This window comes from Muntiacus reevesi, chromosome 3 (genome assembly GCF_963930625.1).
Source record: "Muntiacus reevesi chromosome 3, mMunRee1.1, whole genome shotgun sequence".
Classification (NCBI taxonomy): Eukaryota; Metazoa; Chordata; class Mammalia; order Artiodactyla; family Cervidae; genus Muntiacus; species Muntiacus reevesi.
Genome location: NC_089251.1, coordinates 246,105,303 through 246,128,999, shown reverse-complemented (window position 1 = coordinate 246,128,999; position 23,697 = coordinate 246,105,303). Strand labels below are relative to the sequence as shown.

General features: G+C 38.0%; 1 protein-coding gene across 1 annotated transcript in view; it reads right to left on the bottom strand.

The window, feature by feature from the left end:
* Positions 1 to 17,046: 17,046 nt before the first annotated feature.
* Positions 17,047 to 23,697, bottom strand: part of PDK1 (pyruvate dehydrogenase kinase 1) — a 45,620-nt gene continuing 38,969 nt past the window's right edge. The window contains exon 11 of the mRNA XM_065931766.1: positions 17,047 to 23,003. Coding sequence (XP_065787838.1) covers positions 22,863 to 23,003 — 141 coding nt within the window. The 3' untranslated portion in view covers positions 17,047 to 22,862. The remainder of the gene's footprint in view (positions 23,004 to 23,697) is intronic.

Here is a 23,697-nt window from a genome sequence, read left to right as displayed (position 1 = left end):
TTCCTCATCAAATTTTGGTCTAGACTCTTCGTAGAGTTGAAGGAGAGAAAGTCAGCTTATCAAACTCAAGTTAGGAGAACCCAATGAGCAACCTCCTGCACACTTATGCTATCAAGTGTGGTGACTAAACCATTTCCACTTTGTAAGTTTAGAATGTCAGATTTTTCTCATAACCATATGTTCATTACTATTTTATCTTCGAAATAGCATAGTTGGACTTCGATCTTAACCTACACTGAGGTTTATGGGTCTCCTGTGGAAAGCTAAGTTTAAAATCTACTCGGCATTAAATCATAAAGGAAAAATGATCTGCCTTACCCTGTTGGAACATGAGTTATGAATTCATGCTTAGGTGTTTTATGACTACATATCATAACTTTTATTAGTGCTTCCATTAATATTGCCAGTCATGAGCCATAAAATCAACTCTGAGTGTATCCACAGGCTTTTATGAAACTCTTTCTGAATCACTAGTTTTTCTGTAAAAGATGTAAAACATCTTTGTAAAAGAGTGAAAATCCAGATGGTTTTGGTTTAGCATTCACATTTTCTGAGAGTTGAATCAGAGCTGCTCACAGCTGAGGGGGCACTTAGAAGTCATCAGATCCTATCCATTTCTTCCAAGGGGAGTGCAGGCAATCGATACTGTTAGTAGAATGAATGAATCTCCATGACACCATGCTGCTGGTAAACATATTACCTCACAACCTCCTAGGTTTCTTTTGTTGTTATTTGCTTGCTTTTGTTGTTTGCTCTGTCTGATAGATAGAGCTCTATCAATCAGAAATTTGCCCTGATTGTTTTTCTTTTGGGGCTTCCCAGGTGGCGCTAGTGATAAAGAATCCACATGTCAATGCAAGAGATGTAAGAAACACAGGTTTTTTTTTTTTTTTTTTTTTTTTTAATTTTTCAGTGGGTTTTGTCATACATTGATATGAATCAGCCATAGAGTTACACATATTCCCCATCCCGATCCCCCCTCCCACCTCCCTCTCCACCCGATTCCTCTGGGTCTTCCCAGCCCACCAGGCCCGAGCACTTGACTCATGCATCCCACCTGGGCTAGTGATCTGTTTCACCATAGATAATATACATGCTGTTCTTTTGAAACATCCCACCCTCACCTTCTCCCACAGAGTTCAAAAGTCTGTTCTGTACTTCTGTGTCTCTTTTTCTGTTTTGCATATAGGGTTATCGTTACCATCTTTCTAAATTCCGTATATATGTGTTAGTATACTGTAATGTTCTTTATCTTTCTGGCTTACTTCACTCTGTATAATGGGCTCCAGTTTCATCCATCTCATTAGAACTGATTCAAATGAATTCTTTTTAACGGCTGAGTAATATTCCATGGTGTATATGTACCACAGCTTCCTTATCCATTCGTCTGCTGATGGGCATCTAGGTTGCTTCCATGTCCTGGCTATTATAAACAGTGCTGCGATGAACATTGGGGTGCACGTGTCTCTTTCAGATCTGGATTTCTCAGTGTGTATGCCCAGAAGTGGGATTGCTGGGTCATATGGCAGTTCTATTTCCAGTTTTTTAAGAAATCTCCACACTGTTTTCCATAGTGGCTGTACTAGTTTGCATTCCCACCAACAGTGTAAGAGGGTTCCCTTTTCTCCACACCCTCTCCAGCATTTATTGCTTGTAGACTTTTGGATAGCAGTCATCCTGACTGGCGTGTAATGGTACCTCATTGTGGTTTTGATTTGCATTTCTCTGATAATGAGTGATGTGGAGCATCTTTTCATGTGTTTGTTAGCCATCTGTATGTCTTCTTTGGAGAAATGTCTGTTTAGTTCTTTGGCCCATTTTTTGATTGGGTCATTTATTTTTCTGGAATTGAGCTTCAGGAGTTGCTTGTATATTTTTGAGATTAATCCTGTATCTGTTTCCTCATTTGCTATTATTTTCTCCCAATCTGAGGGCTGTCTTTTCACCTTACTTATAGTTTCCTTTGTTGTGCAAAAGCTTTTAATTTTCATTAGGTCCCATTTGTTTATTTTTGCTTTTATTTCCAATATTCTGGGAGGTGGGTCATAGAAGATCTTGCTGTGATTTATGTCGGAGTGTGTTTTTCCTATGTAGAAACACAGTTTTGATCCCTGTGCCAGGAAGGTCCCCTGGAGGAGGGTACAGCAACCCACTCCAGTATTCTTGCCTGGAGACTCAATTAGCCTCCACGTGGCAGATGCTACACTTCTCATTTCCAGATGACCTGTCTTCCTGGGGTTCACTTCCTCAAGCATCATGTCCTCTGTTCTGTCCAACTTTCTGCGTGTGTCATAGTTGCCTTAACCATCTGGATCTTGACTACTTGACTTTGGCCATGTTCCTATGTTCACTGGGGATAGTTGTTCATTGTATTTAAATTTGTCAGTTCCCTTTGTTTTCTGGTCCCCATTTATGCATCTTATTCACAGTGATATCTCAGGAGACAAGTCAATTATTTGCTGGAGGCCAGATACCTTATTTCAAGGCCTTTTCTGGACCAAAACAAAGAGTCAAAAAAAACCAAGATGAGCTTTGTCTGGCATTTTTTCTATGTGGACATTAATATCAGTCTATGGTTTGCAGCATCCTCTTTCTTCCTACTTTAAGGGAGACTCTTCTCTGACTTTGATCATTGGGTCATTTTTTCTTTCTCCCTGAACCATCAAAGACTATTACAAGGTTTCATTGATCTCATCCACAGGTCCTGATAGGATCCTTGGATGTAATTGTGGCAGGATAATATTCTGAGATGTTACCAAAGATTTTCTTTCCTGAATTTCTTTTACTTTTTGACTTTATTCATTTAGTCAATGCATTCATTGCCTCCAGGAGAGGTTGTTACAGCAGAAAAGCAAAGAAAAGCTTTTTAAATCTCTGAAGCTTGTGCTTTTAGACGTTCAAAAAAACCCCTCGACCCAGAGGGAACTCAGGTCATAAAAATTAGATGGGGAAAGTTGTGTTATCTGTAGTCAGAGTCTGCTTTTCTTGCTGTCACACCCCCTGCTTCTCTTCATCTCTACCTGCGGTCTGTTGAGCTACATAAATTTGTTCAGATTAGAGAAAGAGAAAGGAGAAACCCTCTGTATGTTTGGAAATCCAAGACCAGAAGAAAACATGGGCACCCCTGAGAAAGATGCCAGACGTGAGGGTTTTCTCCTACCCAGAAGGAGCAGAATGGGTGGAGGTATCTAAGTGATATATCCAGGCAACCAAAGATAGCCTCACAAAGCCCTGCTTTTTCCAGTGCAACTTGGAACATGGCAGAATGATTTTCCTTGAGCCTGAGGATAGCACAGAAGTTGAAAGTCATGCTAAAATAGAGGCTTAAAACAGAAATTGGTGAGTACAAGTAGATACTGTGTTACTTCACCCAGATTCCCTTCCTAGTGTCAGTTCATCAAATCTCCAGCTGCTGGGAATACCATCTTCAACACCTATGCCCCCGCCCCCACTCCAGGAAGTGACCTCTGTCCAGTACTAACTGATGCAAGAATAAAATGGCCCCACCATCTCACCTCAGTTTGAGACAACTCTGAAGAGCCATCCCAATTCTAGAATTCTCAGAAGGATTGTCTGAGAATCAGTCAGCTGAATGCAACCACTTTGCAGGAAAGTTTCCTGCTCTGCCCATTCCTGCCTCCCTCACTTCCTTCCAGGTTTATCTCCTAAGAACTCTCCCCAGTAAAATTTCAAGCTCAGTTCTCCATTTCATTCTGTTTCCAGGAAACCCAATCTAAGACATCCACATAACTGAGCTTGTAATTTGAGAACTCATAATTCTGCATCAAACATAATTTTTCCAGGTTTGGAGATATTTATTTTAGAGATTCCTGGTGCATATACTTTTTTAACTCTGCTCATCTTTGGCTTCAGTTCTCTTGAACATGTTTCACTTCTCCTCTCTTCAGTCTGATAATGATTATGAAAGTGAAACAAAATAGGAATGGAGTGTTTTAACATTTTGTATAGCTTGTTACCATCATTGTCCAAACATTAGACCAGTGTCTCCTTGGCCATCATTTTTTCTTTTTAAGAGCTATTCTCTTAACAGTTTTCACATATGCAGTCCAGTATTAACTAGAGTCACCATGCTGTCCATCGCACCCTCATGTCTTATTTATTTTATAGCTGGAAGTTTGTACCTTTTGGTCATCTTCTCTTCAGTAAAGTAAAATGACTCCTTGCTTTGTCTTTGGTGTTTTTCAAAATGTAATCTCCTTCTAAGGTTTTATCTTTTATTTTTCAATCATATAAACTTCAGTAATTGTATATCTTAAGATGGATGATGACTTCAGGTCCCCAACCAGTTTATAGAGAACTCTTCTGCAAGTCCCACCTGAGTTCTGGGAGATCACTTCATATTGTAGGGGTAGCTGGCACCTTCTGTTTTATTTGCAGGCTTGAAAGCCTCAGCTGAAACTGACATAGAAAAGTCTCATTTAATGCCCTGTCTAATAGGCAATAACTTAAATACCTGTCATGAAGTCAGTGTTTAAATTCAACCAACATATCCAATACAATGGAAAACCATAAGACCACTAAAAATATTCAGGGTGATTTATGGGTAAAATCATGACATGAAAACTGTCATTGTCAAATAAAAGAATAAGTTATTGAAGAGTATTTATAGGCAAACAGGTTTTGTGTTTTTATTTTTAAAAGAATATGTGTTTGGTGTATATATATATATATATATATAAATACACATATGTTCATGTATGCATAGAAAACATCAGGAATAATGTATATTAGTGTATTAACAGTAATCATATCTGGGGAATGGAACTGTGGGATTTGAGAAGTGCACAGAAGAATTTATTCTCATTTAATATTCTTAAATATTTGACTTTTTATAATAACAAATCATTATTTTAATAAATTTTAAAAAGAGCACTTCAGTGAGAACATGTAGTGTAACTATTCTGCTCTAGTCTGTTTATTTTAAACTGGGCTTTTCAAGATCACTAGCCTCAGAGATGAATCTGAGTTTTACTGTCAGTTCTGCTATAAACCAATTTAGATATAGAAATAGGTTATCCAAGAGGTAGCATTATTTCATTGCTTTAAATTTTTTCCAAATTTTTATATGTATATGTATAACTGATTCCTTTACCGTACACCTGAAATGAAAACAGCATTGTAAATCAACTATACTTTGATAAAGAAATATTTTTAAGTATCCAAATAATTTTAAAATATTTGTACATTATTAAAGAACATATATGTAGCATATGTAAATTATGTGACATGATATTATGTCTCTCCATGAATTTGGTATCCAGCACAAAATCTTCAAATTTGACATTAACCCACATTCTCCTCCCTTGCTATCCTGTCCATGTAACCATCTGCCTGAGTTTTGCATTTAACTTCCTCTCACTTTTGAAAACATATAGTTTTACACATGCCTCAGCAACACATTTTGTCTTGTTTGTTTTTGAGTGGTGGTCTCATACAGTATGAGTCTTCTGGGAATTGCTTTTCACTCAGAATTATGTTTCTAAGACTTATCCTTGTGGGTAGCTGTAGTTCACTGATTTTCACTGCTGTGTATTACTTCATTGAATAAATAGACTACCAAAATTTATTTCCTGTCATTGGATTTGGGGGATATTTCCAATTGTTTCTGCTGCTACAGAAAGCGCTGCTATGAACATTCCAAAATATGTGCAAATTTCTCTAGGATGTATACATAGGAGTGGACTTTTGGAATCTAGGCAGATTTATAAGAAATTGCCAAATTAGTTTAAAAAGTGACATAATTTACACGTACTGTACATCATAATATACACTGAAAATTCATGTTTTTCCACATTCTCATCCTTGGCTTTGACAGGTGTTTAATCTAGTAGTAAAGTCAGTCACTCAGTAGTGCCCGACTCTGTGCAACCCTATGAACTATAGCCTGCCAGGCTCCTCTGTCCTTGGAATTCTCCAGGAAAGAATACTGGAGTGGGTTGCCATTTCCTTCTCCAGGGGATCTTCTTGACTGAGGGATCGAACCAGGGTCTCCTGCATTGCAGACAGATTCTTTACCACCTGAGCCACATATTAGCAGTATTTCAAATTCGGTCTTAATTCCTATTTTATTTACTAAAGTGATTGATCACTTTTTCATATGTGGTTTGGCTACCTGCGTTTTTCTTTTGTAAAGCTCCTGTTCATAGTTGTCTACTTACAATGCCCTTACATTGTAGGCACTTCATAAATGTTTATTGAATAAATGGATGAATTCTCATGCAGCAAAATAAGACTTTAGAGATGCACTTGTTAATTTAAGAATGATGTTTAACCACAAAGAACCATGGGCCCTACTCCTTTGCATAGTAGTTTACTTTCATTGTATAGTCAATGTTATATAACTGATTGATAACTGAGCTTATTCTTTTGCATGATGGATTTTTTATTTTAAAAAGTCTTTATATAATTATCTTAAAGATGATTTTTTCAGATTATCTTTGGGGAAGTTCTATTATTTACTTTTAATAGTAACAGAGGAGTTCTAAATTTTGTTCTAGTAGCTAAACAATGCAAATTGTGCTTCTGTTCTCAGAATTAAACATTTTTTCAGAAAAACATGAATATTGGATCTAATTCCAGCAAACAAATTAGCAGGACTTTTTCTAACAGGAAATGAGTACTTTAAATATTTTTGTGGATATGATTTTATTCTGTTCAAGAAAAGTGTAAACAGCTATCCCTGTCCCTGTTGTGTACTAATTCTTGTGAACAGATATGTCATTAGAAGAAAACAATATTGAGAAAATTCTATCAATTAGCTTTATTTTTATGATTTTTTTCCTAATTATTTCCAAATTAGAAACAGGTGATTATTAGAAAATTCTGTCTGACAGGTGTTCCACAGAAGCATGATTAAAAAACTACCTTTCTCTAGGGAGACCAATTAAGTAAGGAAGGCATTTGACAGCAAAAAAACAAACAAGTTGGGATTTCCTTGGTGGTCCAGTGGCTAGGACTCTGTGGTCCCAGTGCAGGGGACCGGGGTTTGATACCTGATCAGGGAGTTAGATTCCACACGCCACAGCTAAATATCCTGCATTTGGCAGCTGGGACCTGGCACAGCCAAAAAAAAAAAAAAAAAAAGGTCAAATAGGAGTTTTACTTCTACATGTCTTCTCCAGCATATCTCCTAAGGATGTTATGGGAATGTTCTGCTCAGGTCTCCCTCCAGAAAAAACTTAACATTTAGCTGGATCGACAGAAATAATCAACAAGCAATCTATAACAGAAATAAGAAAGCTTTATTTGAACCACACTGAGGATATAGCCCAGGAGACAGCCTCTTAGATAACTCCGAAGAACTACTCTGGAGAAACATGTTTTTCAGTACAGTTATATATCTTGTCAGAACAAAGAATATCAAAGGAGTCAGTGGTATGTTTCTTAAATGTTAAAAAACAAAAAACAATCAGCTCAGCAAGTCAGTAAGGCCTTGACACCTAGAAAGGGAGTTTTATCACTGAAAGAAAACCAGCGTGGGCATCCCAGGAAAGGAGGCATTTAATCTTTGTCTTCAACATGGACATTCTTCTCTTCTGGTCAGTTACCTTTTTCTTTAATAATTAAAGCAGATGTACAATGTATGTTTGATAGGCTGTAAACAGAATATATTAGCATAAAATTCAAGTTAATGTGTGTGTAACTCAGGATGACTTCCCCATACCTCATTATGTAAGAATCTCTCATCAGCTGTAAAAAGTGCAACTAGCCAATCAGCTCCATCTGTTGGTGCCTCAGACTCTGCTTCAGCCTTCAAACCAAGGTCACTCATCCAGGGTAGACCTCGGTCTATGGCTTGGCATGGTGAAGACACTGGCCATTTCTGCCCTAAGGGGGGATCCTCGTGGGCAAGCTTTGCTCTTGAGCTCCCCATTATGTTAGCCAAGACTGTCCTGCTGTCATGGTCTGAGGCACTCCCTCCCCAGTTCATCTCTAAATTTCGTTCTGGCTACCCCTCAACCAGCCTTTTGCCCTCCTAACTCTGTTTTGGTGTCAGCTTCCCCCAGTACCCAACTGACACATCTTTAAGTAAAATGCTGGATGGTAGCACTTGTTTTTAGTGACATGCATATATAATATGTAGATGACTGAAGTCTACTACAGGGAAAAACTCTTAGTAACTATTTTAATTGACTTTGGATTGATAGAGTAGTGATGGGGCTTTTGAAAGCAAGCAAATGTTTCCATCATATAAAACCATGGATTTGAGAAATGTATCCATAGCTTGAAAATGCTTTACATTAAAAAAATTTTTTTATAAGTGGCAATATTCAATATACAAAACTTCATGGCATCATTACTTGATAATACTGATATTAGTGGCTATCATTTATTGAGTACTGACTCTATGGCAGGAAATGTGCTAAGCATTTTACATACATTATCCCATTTAGTTCTAAAGACTGATGTCTAAACAATATTAACTCATGAATTAGTTAATTGCTCTTAAGAGTTTCAGCTCTAGCCAGGAAGTACATTAGCACTAGATCTGGAAATTGCTATCCTGCCTATATAATGAATGTGTTCATTTAAATGTTAATGTACAATGGTGGATCTTGAGAACAGAAATGTTACAGAGTTTATTAGCTTAGTCCAGTAAAGTGTATACTGTAAGGGTAATTATGAACTTTGTAACTACTTTATTTAGAGAAAGTACTATTTTCTCTAGGTGAAAAGAATCACATTTCTAACACGTGGCTTGGAAAATTATGATAAATCTGTGTTTGATTTATACCATTTCCATTCATGTATTTCTTTTGAAATCTGAGTCAATGGATAAGAAATACATTTTTCTTACGTAGTGTACCGTCGGGCCACTCAGAATGGCTATTCTCTTGCTCTCTGTACATCCCCTGCTTGACCAGCGCCTGGTGAACATGATTTCCCCTCCCATCCTGCCACCTACCGATTATTCTAGAATGACTCCACCTGCTAGTTTATTAAAGGGATACATCTGCCCTCGGGATGGTTGTGAGGGTTGTTAATCTGAGGAGATTTTAGGGACATGCCCTAGATGGTGATTTCCCTGGTAACTGATGAGCCAACCTGACCTCAATTCTGCCTGTAAATTATAGCTTCCTTACCCCCCACACCCACTAGTGAAGACACCATGTCCTGTCTGCCATCTACCGTGGGATGTTGCCCCAGGACCTTTTGCTTCAGAGGTGGGTGAAAGATCCCCTATCCAATAAACCGTTGATGGCTCAGTTGCCATCTCTGGGCTCTTCCTTTGGTCTTGAGGCTGGGCAACTGCAAGGCTTGCAGGCCTTCGGGATGCAGCCCAATAGGGAGTATATCAAGAATAGGAAAAGTTGCCTGAGAGTGGGGTCAGCACTACCAAGTCCCAAGGTATGGACCCCTGACTATTTGGAATGAGGTTGGATTTAGTCAAATGCTTTTCCTATCATTGATTTTTCTTCTTTAGCCTGTTTATATGGTGGATTATGTTGGTTTTTGTTTTTTTAATGTTGAACTATCCTTGCCTGTGTGGAATAAATCCCACTTGGTAATGGTATATGCTTTTTTTTTTTTTAACAAATTGTTGGATTTGCTTTGCTAATATTTTATTGAGGATTTTGCATCTAACTTCTTTTTTGTTCCTTCATTGCTGCACATGGTCTTCTTCCAGCTGTGGCAAGCAGGGGCTACACTCTAGTTGCAGAACACAGGCTTCTCATTACGGTGTCTTCTTTTATTGTTAAGCACAGGCTCTAGGGTGCTGGGGCTTCAGTATTTGAGGCACATGGGCTTGGTTGCCTGCCTGTGGCATACAAGATCTTCCTGGACCAGTGGAACCTGTGTCCTCTGTATCAGCAGGTGGATTTTCAACCACTGGACCACCAAGGAAGTTCCGCATCTAAGTTCTTGAGAGAAACGGATGTAGATTGCTTTTTGTACTGTTTTTGTCTGGTTTTGGTATCAGAGTAATACTGGCTTTATAAAATGATTTGGAAAGTGCCCCCTTTCCTTCTATTTTCTGGAAAAGTCTATAAAACATTAATTTGTTTATGTAAAACATACATTAATCTCTTTAAACATTTGATAGAATTTTCCCATGGAACAATCTGGGCCTGGAGATTCTTTTTCTTTGGCTTTCAGATTACAAATTTCATGTTTAAAAAATCATGTAGATTAATTCATGCTGGTTGAGTTTTGATATTTTGTGGTTTTTCTCTGGCTGTTTTTAAAGGAAAGAGGAAAACATTAAACAAGAGAGTCACATATAATATGTAGATTTTACTAGTAATCTGAGACACTTGCAGAGTGTGAAGTATCTTCTACTCAGGATTTAACTATTATGGAGTTGTTAATCATGAATCTAAACCATTGCTAAGTGCAACACTGAGGGCCTTGTTTATTGGTTTTTCTTCCTTTCATCCCAAATTTCTGATTTTCTTGGTTCTCTTTTCAGATTATTGAAAGTAAATGATTCAATTTTTATGCATCTCAAACCCCAAGGTCCTTTCATACATGGAGTCTAGAAAATAGAAGCATCTTCTGCTATTGAAATAATGCTCCAGATTGTTGTTGTTTAGTCACTAAGTCATGTCCAACTCTTTTCAAACCCCTGGACTATAGCCCCTGCCAGGATCCTCTGTCTATGGGGCTTTGCAGGCAAGAATACTAAAGTGGGTTGCCATTTCCTTCTCCAGGGGATTTTCCGGGCCCAGGGATCGAACTCATGTATCCCGTGTTGGTAGGTGGATTCTTTACCGCTGAGCCACCAGGGCAGCTACGTGTTTGTATTTTTACAGTTGTATTGGTCTCATACACAAATACAAACAGCAGGATAAACATGCCTTCCAATGATGATGAGCATTTAAGAAAATGCATATATTCATTTTATAAACCCAATATTCAAGAATGTTTCCTTTTTTACATCTCTGAATTGTTTGGGAGTATTTCTTCTGTGTGGTCTTGATTTATTGGGTGCATTGGCTAGTGTAATGCTGGCAGCAGTAACACTATAAATTGCAGTAAATCAAATTAACTTCATTACAATGCTCCTGGTAAAAGTTAATCAGAGAAAAATGTAAATTTTATTTCCTTTATTGAAAAGAAAATCTTGGATTGTTTAATATGATACTTAACAGGGAAAAGGTCAGTTGTTTGAATTATTGACGAGTGGTAAAATCAGTCTTTTACTTTGTTTAATTAGATACTTGATCAAAGAATTGCAATCTTCCCCCTTCTGAGACAAATAGGAGCTTCAGTTTGAAGGTGTTGTTTTCACTTAAGAATCATTTTCTAAAAATTTTGAGTGTACTTATCATAGTATTAAACAGAACACTATTGTAACTTTGTTTTGAATTCAACTGCTGCTATCTGCTGATTGGAAATTAAAAGTGCATTTAGGGCGCTTTCAAAGTCATCCATTATTAACTTGACGAAACATAGGTCTGAGGCAAAAATATTTTCAGCTTTTATAATAACTCACAATAATCCATGATTTGGGACTTACATTCTTTTTTCATTATAGAAATTTAAAAGTATACACTTTAATGTGGTTTATGAAAATATCCAATTATCTATTGGATATCCAATATCAATGAGCCTCCAAACATTCTAATAAAAAAGGAACCCAATCAACTGAGTGGCAATTCAATGATACTGGGAAAGAGAAATTTAATTCCATGACCTAGGAAAGCCATTTGAGGAGGGTGCTTTTCTTGTTGTCTTTTTAGGCCTAGTGCCTTTCATTAAGCCTGCTCTACAGCAGACACTCAAAAAATACATGTTCATTAACGAGCAAATCATATTCACTTGGTTTCCCTGGTGGCTCAGACTGAAAAATCTGCCTACATGTGTGGGAGACACAAGTTTGATCCCTGGATCCGGAAGATCTCCTGGAGAAGGAAATGGTAACCCACTCTAGTATTCTTGCTTGGAGGATTCCATGGACAGAGCAGCCTGGCAAGCTACAACCCATGGGGTCACAAAGAGTCCAACACCACCGAGCAATTAACACTTTCACTTTCATATTCAAATAGCTTCTTATTTTTTTCTCAAAATGTCTAGGTGCCTCACACACAGATGAATTATATAATACAAAAGAATACTAATGACTTAAACAGAAGGAAATGGAACAAGCAAAAAAACAAATTCAAAATAAATTAAAAAACAAGTTTGGAGTTGGTAAAACAGCCTTTGATAAACATATGGATTTGGTTTCACATGGACAGACTAAAAATATAGTGACTCATAAACACGCAATTAAGTATTATGGAATTTTTGAATTGACCTTTTTGCCTTAGGTATCTTACCCTCAGGTGAGTCAAATATTAACTAGGCTACAACTAGTAAACCTTAGATAATTACTGAGATTTTTGCTTTACATTATGAAAACTACATACCATCTCAAAGGACTTGGACACCTATGGTCTACTACTGAACATAACTTCTTTTCAAAAGTATTTTTTTCTAGATAATTGCCCAAGAAACATACTGGAGAGGACGTATACACTGGAAATGGTACACCATCCTGTCCTGAACTGAAAGTTGCAGATTCCAAATGTCAGTTGTCAATTCTTATTCTCTTTCTGGGAGATCCCCTTCTTTCTGCTCCCCATCCCTCACCTGCTGCCTGCAAGGTCCTTAAAGTTGACTGCTGCCCAACCTGCTCATTTAGCGCTGGCCCTGCTATGGCTAGACGTGGGGTCAGCCTCTACTTGGAGTGTGGCCAACCTCACTCCAAGTGCCACACTCCTAAGTTCACTGTCACATGCTGCTGGGAAAGAGCACTTCATTCCAGTAGTAAGAAAGAACATAGAGCCTGGCACCGTGGGGCAGACTGTAGCCACAGTGATGACTCTGCCAGTGCAATGAGAGTTGGCTTGCCTCAGGCTAACACCGCATCTTATGTTTGTTTGAGGCAAACCCAGGAATGCCAAGATAACCAGGGGCATGTCGAAGCCATCATTCTTGACTGGGTCAAACTACATCTTGGAGAAAAGTATGAACAGCAGGGATTTGAGAAAGAACTATACACATAACTTACCCAATTACATTTTCACAATTGTTTGATTGTATTTCCAAACACAAAAAAATTTTAAAAATGTACTTACTATGTTAGATTTTGAATTTAAAATGGACCCAAAATGTAAGCATATCGGTGTTAGTCTTCAGCTGGTTTAAAACATTCCTCTTGGGGATAAAATATCCACAAACAAATCTAGGCACAAACTGTTCTATAGGATTACCCTTGTATATTTTCAAACTTTATGTAATTTACCACTGCAGAAAATGATTCTAGGATCAGCTCCCAGGAAAAATATCGCAAATCTTACTACAAAACTGACATGAGAAAGAAACCACCACTGCTTAACAGCAGGGCTTCCTTTAGGGTGATGAAAATGTTTTGGAACTAGGGAGAAGTGGTGTTTGTACAGCTGTACTGGATGCCTCTGAATTACTTTAAAATGGTTAGTTTTAGGTTATATGAATTTCACCTCAAGAAAAAAAAGTGAAAAGGACAATGACAAAGGGAAAGAGGAAAAAATCGCCACCATGTTCTGCCACCTGTGAGCACTAAAATCTAGAAACTTGACTTTCCTGCCACATGAACACCAATGCCATTTCACAAACATGATCCTTGCAACCACGATGCCCTCTGAAGGGCAGACAGGCTTGCTGTGATTCACAGCGGCATATGGGACATCACGTAGAGCTTGTTTCTTCACATTTCTTAGTGCAGGCTTTCTAATCGCTAACACACAGGTTACTGTCTGTCTTCTAGCAGCAAAGTAGACTTGAGGAAGGACGACCCATGATATGGAGATTTAGTAAACTATAGAAGGCCATTCAAGAGATGGTATGACTGTATGACTTACTACATCCTCCTTGCCATGTAGATGTCATGGATACTGACTGAGAATTTAAGCCTAAGAGAGAGGAGATCTCAGCACCTTTTATCAGAAGACCAGGCAAAAGCTTGGTTTCATAACAACACCATTTCTTTGTGTGTGGGGGGGTCATTATACTACAATATTATTTGGAGTATATACTCCATCACTTGTTAAATTGGCCTGCGTCCTTCTTCCTGGCATCATTTCGCAGGAAGTATGCTTAACCATTGACCTATCTTAGAGGGGGCACTAGAGATGCCACCCAAGAAGTTATTCACAAAATTAAATGCTTTTATGTATTTTTAATGGAAGTGTAGCTGATTGAAATATGAGATTAGTATTAGGCATACAGCAAAGTAATTTGTTATATATATTTTTAGATTATTTTCCATTATAGGTTATTACAAGATATTGAATAGAGTTCCCTATTTTACAGGGTAAATCCTTGTTGCTTATCTATTTTATGTGTAGTAGATCATACCTGTTAATCTCATACTCACAATTTATCCATACTTCCCTTTGCCCTTCGGTAATCATAAGTTTAGTTTCTCGTTTGTTTGGGTTTTGTATATAGATTTATCAGATTCATGTTGATGTATGGCAAAAATCGCCACAATATTGTAAAGTAATTAGCCTCTAATTAAAATAAATTAATTTTAAAAATTAAAAGGTATTATTTTTTAGATTCCACATGTGTTGTTTGTTTTTCTCTGACTTTCTTCCCTTAGTATGATAATCTCTAGGTCCATTCATGTTGCAGCAAATAGCATTACTTCATTCTTTCTTATGGCTGAGTAATATTCCATTGCATGTATACCACATCTTAAACCATTCATCTGTTGATGGGTACTTGGGTTTTTTTCATATCTTGGATATTGTAAATAGTGCTGCTATGAACATTGGGGTGAATGTATCTTTTCAAATTAGAAAATTTGAGTTTTCTCTGGATATATGCCTGGGATTGAGATTGCTAGATGATATGGTAGCTCTATTTAGTTTTTGAAGGAATCTCCACGCTGTTTTCCACAATGGCTGCACCGATTTACATTCCAACCAACAATGTACAAGGGTTCCTTTTCCCCATACCCTCTCCGGCATCTAATTATTTGTAGATTTTTTGATAGCCATTCAGGTCAGTGTTATGTGATGCATCATTGTGGTTTCGACTTCCATTTCTCTAATAATTAGTGATGTCAAGTGTCTTTTCATGTGCCTGTTGGCTATCTGTATGTCTTCTTTGGAGAAATGTCTGTTTGGGTCTTCTGCTCATTTTATGAATACATTGGGTTTTTTGATATTGAATCATTTGAGCTGTTTGGATATTAACCACTTGTTGGTTGCATCATTTGCAAGTATTCTCTCCCATTATATAGGTTGTCTGTTTGTTGATGGTTGCCTTTGGTGTCATATGGCCTCAGACACATAGCCAACATGATACTCAACAGAGAAAAGCTGAAAACCTGTCAGCTATAGTGTGGAGTGGGCTGGTGCTAAGGCCTGGCTGCTGTGGTTGGGAATGGAGGTGATTGTGCTACCACTTGGGACTTAAGCTGCCTGCACACAGGCCTCTCCCAAGACCTGACCACCCCAGATCTGGCTTCAAGTTACAGTGTGGGCTGGGTGGCACTGGAGAGCTCCCACTCATAGTGTGAAACAAGCCATATGTATTCCTCTCCAGGGGCTGTCTGCCCAGAGATATGCATGGCACTGCCCTGTGTGTGGGCTGACAAAATCCCCCACCACGTGCCCTGACAGTGGGTTCCAATGCTGGACCTGTCCCCACTGTGCATGTGCTGACACGGGGCTCTGAGGTTCAGCCTGAACCACACCCCAGGCCCTGCAGGCTGTCTCCACACACTTAGACAGAGTCCTATCCCAGGGCCTCTCTGCTGGAGATTTAACGTCTACCTGCTCTACATTCTAGCGGCCCTGCTCCACACACCTTTGGGACTGAGAAAGGTGGTGAGGTGGCAGCTGTCAGCACTGGCCTCTCTCCACTCTGATTGCTGGCAAGGCAACATGTACACACGCCCTGCAAGCAGAGTCTGGGCCACTCCAGCTTCTTTGACCCACAGACCTCGCAGCAGGCAAGAGGGCTCCCCAGGGCGAGAGCCTGCCCATGTGGACCTTCCCTGCTTCACAGATCCCTTCCAAGGGTGCGGATCCCAACCTGATGCCTTTTATTTTTTTTGGTCCTATCCAGTTACATGAAAATCTTTTTTCAGCTTTGGTTGTGTAAGTGGTCTTTTGCCAGCTTTCAACTGGTTTTATGAGAGAATTGTTCTACATGGAGCTGTATTTTTGATGTGTTTATGGGGGTAGGTGAGCTATAGGTCCTCCCACTGCACCATCTTGATGCTCCCTCCCCTAAGTGACTTTATATCTATAATAATATACAATTTTATGCTCACACAGAGTATAATCTGACTCACAGGCTTTGGGCTGAAATCTTGAACCTCTTATACTTGCTTAATAGTGTCATCTCCTGTCTGTCATTTTGGAGATGAGTGGCAGAGGGTATCAGAGATGAGTGCCCCAGATGATGCTTGGATAAAGACATAATCAATATAAACCTCCAATCTCAGTTAAAGTAGAACTAGAAAAGTAGTCTGATCATACCAAATTGTGGTACAAGACAAGAAAATTCAAACAGCCCTGGGGTGAGACAGCAAAATAATACTGTTGATCCCTCCCAAGTGAAGTAAACAACAGGTAGTCAAAGAGGAGAGGGCTAGAAAGAAAGGCATGGGCAAGTTCATGGCAACCCAACATTAGATTGGACATCCTGCCGCTTACTCAATTATGAACCACATCAAGGACCAAGTCAACACAGATGGAACTATCTTATTCTGCTATGTCTAGTCCTCAGTAAAACCCCAGAAAGCACGATTTGTTTTGAGGGGATATACTTGAGATTTGAAGGGTGAAATGTATGAGCAAGGAACAACTGGAAAGAAAAATATTTTTAAAGGATATAGTTCCAAAAATTAAATGTTTAATTCTAATGAAATATGTTCAGAATCTGTATGCTGAAAACTACAAAACACTGAAAGGAACCAAAATCAATCTAAATAAATTGAGATATATTATGTTCATAGACTGAAAGTATCAATATTGTTAAGATGTAAATTTTCCCCATATTGATCTACAAATTTAACACATCACAACCAAAATCTCAGTATGAATTTTCCAGATACTGATTTTAATATCTTTTCCCATTAACAGTGACAAGGGCATCAGTTTTCTAACCAAATTATAAACAAAATCTCCTTTACTATACCCTTAGCAGTTAACGACTTACAGGATAGTCATGTATTTGATTATGCTAAGTCATTGCAATCATCTGCTGCATTATTGCAAAACACTAATGAAGTGCTCCAGTCACAGATATGAGGTATTATTCGCTGACCTTGATGTGTTATTCCAAGACTCACATCCTGGAGACTGAACCACCACCTAGGTTCACCAGAGAAACTATCACTTGGACCTTGCTTAAGGGGCCATCCCAAGTCCTCTTTGCCCCATCATTGCTGAAAAGTGCCAAAGCTTGAAGGATTGGGTCCATGCTTACCACCACCAGAAGACAACGGGATGTTAGTGGAGTTGCTATTATTTCCCGTTATCTCCCATGACCCTCCTATGAAATGGATATGAAGATAAACATTACACACGAGTATCACTTCCTTGCATTAACTGGGACTTTCATTACTTACACGTTCCACTGGGTAAGATCCTTAAAACTGAGATTTCATCAAAAATAAGTTAACAAATAGAAATAGGACTTCAAGTTCATGGGTATACCCCACTAAGTACTCCAGATATCAGGAATGGATCACTCCTAGTCCTTCTTCACACTCTAAGAATCAAATTACTAGCTATATCTGACTCCCTACTCATAATTCAACCAGTTTAACCTCTCCAGTTGGCCCTTTTGGATGCTGAGCAGTTTATCCCATAGGCTTTAAAATTGTTGCTATTCAAAGTGTGGTCTGCGGATCAGCAGCATCAGTATTACCTAGAAGCTCGTTAGAAATGTAGAATCTCAGACTTCACTGCAGAGCTGCTGAATGAGAATCTGTTTTACCAAGATTTCCAGGTGATTCACGTGTCCATTCAAGTTTGACGGGCATTGCTTACAAGGACTTAGTTCTACCTTCCCATTGGCTAAGTCCTTGTGAAGACATATTGGGACCCAGTAACAATAATCAAGGTCAGCTGTGCACCACAGAAAATGAACTATCATAATCTAACGATTGTTCCTACTGGTTATTTTGTTGGTCACTGAGGGTCCCTTTTGAGATGAAAGGGAACTTTTTCTCCAGAATTTAATTTGCCACTCCACAGCTAGAGAGGGTTGGCTTTATCAAACGGATTCACTGATGAGCTCTAATAGTTTCCTGGTAGCATCTTTAGAATTTTCTATGTATACCATCATGTCATCTATGAAAATTGACAGTTTTACTTCTTTTCCACTTTGGAGTCTCTTTCTTTCTTTTCCTGATTGCTGTGGCTAGGACTTCCAAAACTAGGTTGAACAAAAGTGGCAACAGCGGACTTTCTTGTCTTGTTCCTGATCTCAGAGGATATGCTTTTAGCTTTGCACCACTGAGAATGATGTTAGCTGTGGGTTTTTCGTATATGTTCTTTATCATGTTGAGGTATGCTCCCTCGATGTCCATGTTCTGGACTTCTATGGTTCTGGACTTCATAGATGGTTGTTTTTTTGTTTGTTTGTTTGTTTTTTCAGTGGGTTTTGTCATATATAGATGGTTGTTGAATTGGGGGAAATTTTCCTGCATCTACTGAGATGATCATATGGTTTTAGTTCTTTCAGTTTGTTGATGTGGTGTATCATACTGATTCATTTGTGGGTATTGAAGAATTCTTGCACACTTGGGGTAAAGCCCACTTGATCATGGTGTATGACCCTTTTAACACACTGTTGGCTTTTATTGGCTAGTATTTTATTTTTGTGTCTATGTTCATCAGTGATATTGGCCTGAAATTTTTTGTGGTATGGGAATTTTATAGTTTTGAAGCACTGACAATATTCTATGACAACTGTAGCACATTGTCTTGATTTGTCTTGACTCATACACTTGCAGAAAATAACTGAGTGAATGCAACTTTCAAATGGAAGCTCTCTGGTTGACCTTATTGGGATGAACATTGTATAGTTTTGCTTAAACATCTCCTAACAAAGTAAAAGATAGCTGCCACTATTCCTCAGTATAAATAACAGCTTTTCCAAGACAAGAAAAGACAAGTTTTGCAGCACAAACTGGCAATCTTGCCCCAGGATGAAGGGACTTAGACACACATTCCAAACTCCACTAAAATGGAACCTCCGTTCTGAACATAATATAGTTGGACTAATTATGATATTGGCACCAGTGAAGAAAAGTGTTAATAGTAATAATAATGATGATAATATATTGTTTACTATTTGATAAGCACATGCATATATGAATACAGACTAAATCTCACGTCATACAATTTTCAAAAACTGGCATTCTTGTCTCTTACTGTTGGAAGCCTATGGTTAATGACTGCTAAAGGAATGTGCAGAGTGTGTGGTATGATATGCCTAATTCTCTCCAAATGTGTAGTAGAACAAAAGGTGCAGTAGTGTAAGAATGCCAGGACCAAGCAAACCAGTGGTGTGTTCTTTTTCGATATATATAAAGTCCTTCACACCACATTTTTTCAAGTGCACTGGGTTTAACTATAAGAAAATTCATTTGGGGGGCCAGAAATTAATCACATACAGTATGCTGAAAAAAAGTTTCAAGAAAAGCTGTTGGCAAACCAGCATAACACAACTCTCGTTACTCATCTGTTAAAACTTCACAGTTATGGCACAGAAATTGAAGGTACAAGTTGAAGTTGTTTGACTTGTTTTTTGGCTTCCTCTCTGACTGGCTGCTCACAAGGCCACAAAGGGCCTGTAACACTAGTAAGTCTTTCCCCTGGTCTTCACTTACATAGTCCCATTATGGAACTTGTTGGTTTCAACAATGAAGGGAAGATTGATGGTCATATCCCATCAATCAGGAATGGGACAGGGACCTATCTTGGATTAAAGGAGTTTAATTCCGACTTACAGCTGGTACAGAGGGCAATGCTAGTTAAATTAAGCCTTTTCCTATACACTTATGCTGTGAAAAGTTACTAAAAGTGTACACTCATATAACCTATTTAAAAATCACATGGTGGAAAATGTTTATGTAGTAAGTTAGTCATCTGTAGATGTGTGGATAATGGAAATCTAGCATAACTCAATCCATACGAACTCTACCACTTGCTCTTGCCATCAGAATACACACATTGGAAATCTCAGTTCAAAACACTTCCTCTACCAAGTGTAGTGAGGGGCAGTATGAGCCAGCTACCTGCGACTTCTTGTATATTTACAAAATGCTGACTCTTGATGATGAAAGAGACCTTTATTTTTAAAACAAGTATATTTTAAAAAACCTAAATTGGGTCACTTTATTTTCAGGTTAAGAGTTGATCCATGTTTTCAATTTATTGCCATACACAAATCATTTTATAAAAAATAATAGGGTAGACTGCCACTTCAACATCTTCATGTAAAAACTTCACAGTGCAAGTAAGTGATTATTAGTAAGTATGAAGACATCTAAAGCCAGCTGATATTTTAATTATAGGGCAGGATATTTTTTTGTGATTCTTTCTAAAAAATGTTGGCACACTCATTAAATGCCCAGGTTACAAAAAATCATTTAGTATCACTTCTTACCCTTCAGTATATTTTTAAAATCTACATAGCATCATACTAAATGCTGGTGGGAAACAGAGTGTAAGACTCTAAAAACCTTCTCAGGTAGCAGAGTAATTTAAAACCAACTAGGAGAAAGCATCCCCCTCCCCAAATACTTTTGTATGTGATTTTCTGTCCCTTAACCACAGTAACAAAGTAAAAAATCATTATACCTTAAAAAGAAGCTAAAAAGGAAAAGATTTCACTTCTCCTTTGAAAACACCACTTCTTACCTCTTAAAGAGAGAAATTTTCACTTTGTGTGTGTTGGGGGGGGTTGTTTCATAAAAATATCAAGTTTATGTCAGTTGTACAAAAGTTTCATTTAGGAAAGAAAGGGAAGCTTTGATTCAGAGGATTTTAAAATATTTCATCACTACAAGAAAAGTGTCAAATTTTAAGCTAAAAAATTGTAACACATTGAACTAATACAAATCATCCACTAGCATATCCTATTGTTTCTCATAAAATGCATAATTAAGGAGTAATAGGTCAAAGATCTTTTCTCAATGTTCGGTCACATTAGCTAATCAGCCCTGGGCAAACCCCACACACCTGGAACCTCAAGATCCTCCTCTCTTACCTGAGGATCCTGGGCTAACAGCCCTTTAACATCCCTTCCCATTTACAAATTTGTGTAGAATCGTTAAGCTTACATAATCCTTTTGAGAATGAGGTGTTTCAACTTGCATTTTCCAGATAAATTTCCCCATTTAAGTATTGTAGCTGTTCTTTTAACATTTAAAATCTTACTTTAAAATTTATTCTCAATGTATTTCCCTTCACCTTGAAAGATGAGGGAAGACTAACAACTTAAGTCTGGCAGGATCCTGGTCTCCTAGGCTAGGTAGCTGACGGTGATCGGCAGATATTGCTTGAGACCTGACTCCATCAGGGCAGCTCTGGGCCACACTCTGAGTCTCAAAACGAAGATGATACCACCTGTTTGGTATTTCTTAAGTCCGACAGAGTTATCATTATATACCAGATACACCAAAAATTTGTATACTACAAATTACCATATGAATGCAAATGATTTTTGTGATAAGCCCAAGGTGACTTTCTTTCCTGATGAAGTATAGATAGGTAAGTTTTATAACAAGTTTTTCATCAATACTTGTGCATTTATGGTTTTAATCCTTTGGTTCTGTGACTCTTCTCCTGTTGTCAACCTGTCTCCTGCTTCTAATTATGCTTCTAATTGCAACATTTTGTGTCTCTTAGAGTCCAGAAGTCTGACCTTTCCATAGAAGAAAACCAAACCTAAAGATCTGTTGCTTTAGCAAATGTGGTATCATCCTTACTCACTTTAAAAGTGTGATTTTCTAACTAGGCAAGGCATCAGACTCATCTAGGAAGTGTTGTAAAAATTGAGATTTCTGGGCTATGGCTACAGAGTCTGATTCTGTATGTCTAGAGTGGGGCCCAGAAAAACCTTCTCAAAAGCTCCCCTAGGTAATCTCAACAATCATTAGTATAGTTTCTAGGACTCAATGTTCTGCCCTCAATTTCTTAAATTCAATTTAGAATTTTAGCAGCTGGTCATTTTTAGTACAAAAATTTCCCACTGCATTAATCATAAGCACATTCAAAGTAGACTGCCCATGACCTTGGCTTAACTCCATAGGAAACTAGTCATTACAATCCTTTGCAATAAAATTAAAAAATGATGAATTAACTTCAGAGTGAAGACAATGCATGTAGATGCTGAAAGGTGGCTGGTTCTACACTTACAGGGGGCCTGTTTGTTGCCTTAATCATAGTCTAAGGATCATTCTAATTGCATCTGTCGTTACTAAATAAAATCTGGCAGAACTCCTCTAAAACAGAAAAATGGCTAACCGGCTACTCCATATTAAGGAACTGCTTCTAGTAGACATAAAAGTATTTTTTAAAAAACAACCACACAGCTTCCTGTAGAAATGCACTTTCATGCTTCTGAAGTCTACCATAAAGAGAGAGTTGACCAAAACTACTGTTGCTTAAAAATATGTTCAATTAACTGTGAAAATATAGGTGTAAAATAGGTACAACTTCGTCCTTTACGAGATTCAACAAGTGTAAATGAAATTAATCTTCCACCTATTCTACCTATGCAAATAGTTAACTGTGAACACGACGCATGAAGTATTTGGTATAATGTAGTTCTGATACCACCCCTTCCAAATTTAATAAAAAGCCACATCCGGATTTTTCCAGGGGTCCCAAGTGTGTCTAGGCACTGCGGAATGTCGTCATGTCTTTTGGTTCTCGGCTGGGGACACACCAGTCGTCAGCCTCGTGGTTGGTGTTGTAATGCTTCCAGGCAGCTTTGTTATACACCGGGAGTCTTTCTACTGATTCTGTTGACAGAGCCTGAGAGGAAAAGCAGGAGCTAAGTCAGGCACTTTTGGGGGAATCCATTATTTGAGAAAAATCTACAATGGCAAAAATTTTACTACAAATTAAACCATACTCTATATTGGATTTGTATTTTATCAATCATAAAACCATCTACATACAGTTTAAAATAGAGCACACATTTGAAACATGCTACTTACTAAAAGCTTATGGCAACTGCTTAGTGCGCATGTTGAGTTTATAGCATGCAGTAATTCTCTCACCAGCCTAAAAGTTGCTGGTTTGGAGTTTTACACAAGTGTGATAGACATTCTTATAAAATTTGATCAACAGAAGTTTGTTTGCAACAGAAGTTGAAAAAGTCAGTTAAGTGTAAAAGCATAAAAATTCACATAGGTACCTTAATATATGTAATGTAAAAGCATTTAATGAAATCTGGGTTTGAGCCTGTGTCTTTTCCTACCATTAAAGTCACCAATTTTAGTTACAGCATATGTGATTTCCACATCATGCATAGCTGACCCTCAGTATCACTCCCCACCCCACATGGATACCAAAAGCTGCTGATGCTCAAGTCCCTTATATAAAAATTGCTGCAACATCTGCATATCATCTACACACATCCTCCTGCACCCTATAAATCATCTCAAGATTAACTAGAGTAACTAATACAATGTAAATGCTATACAAATACAATAAATATTATGTA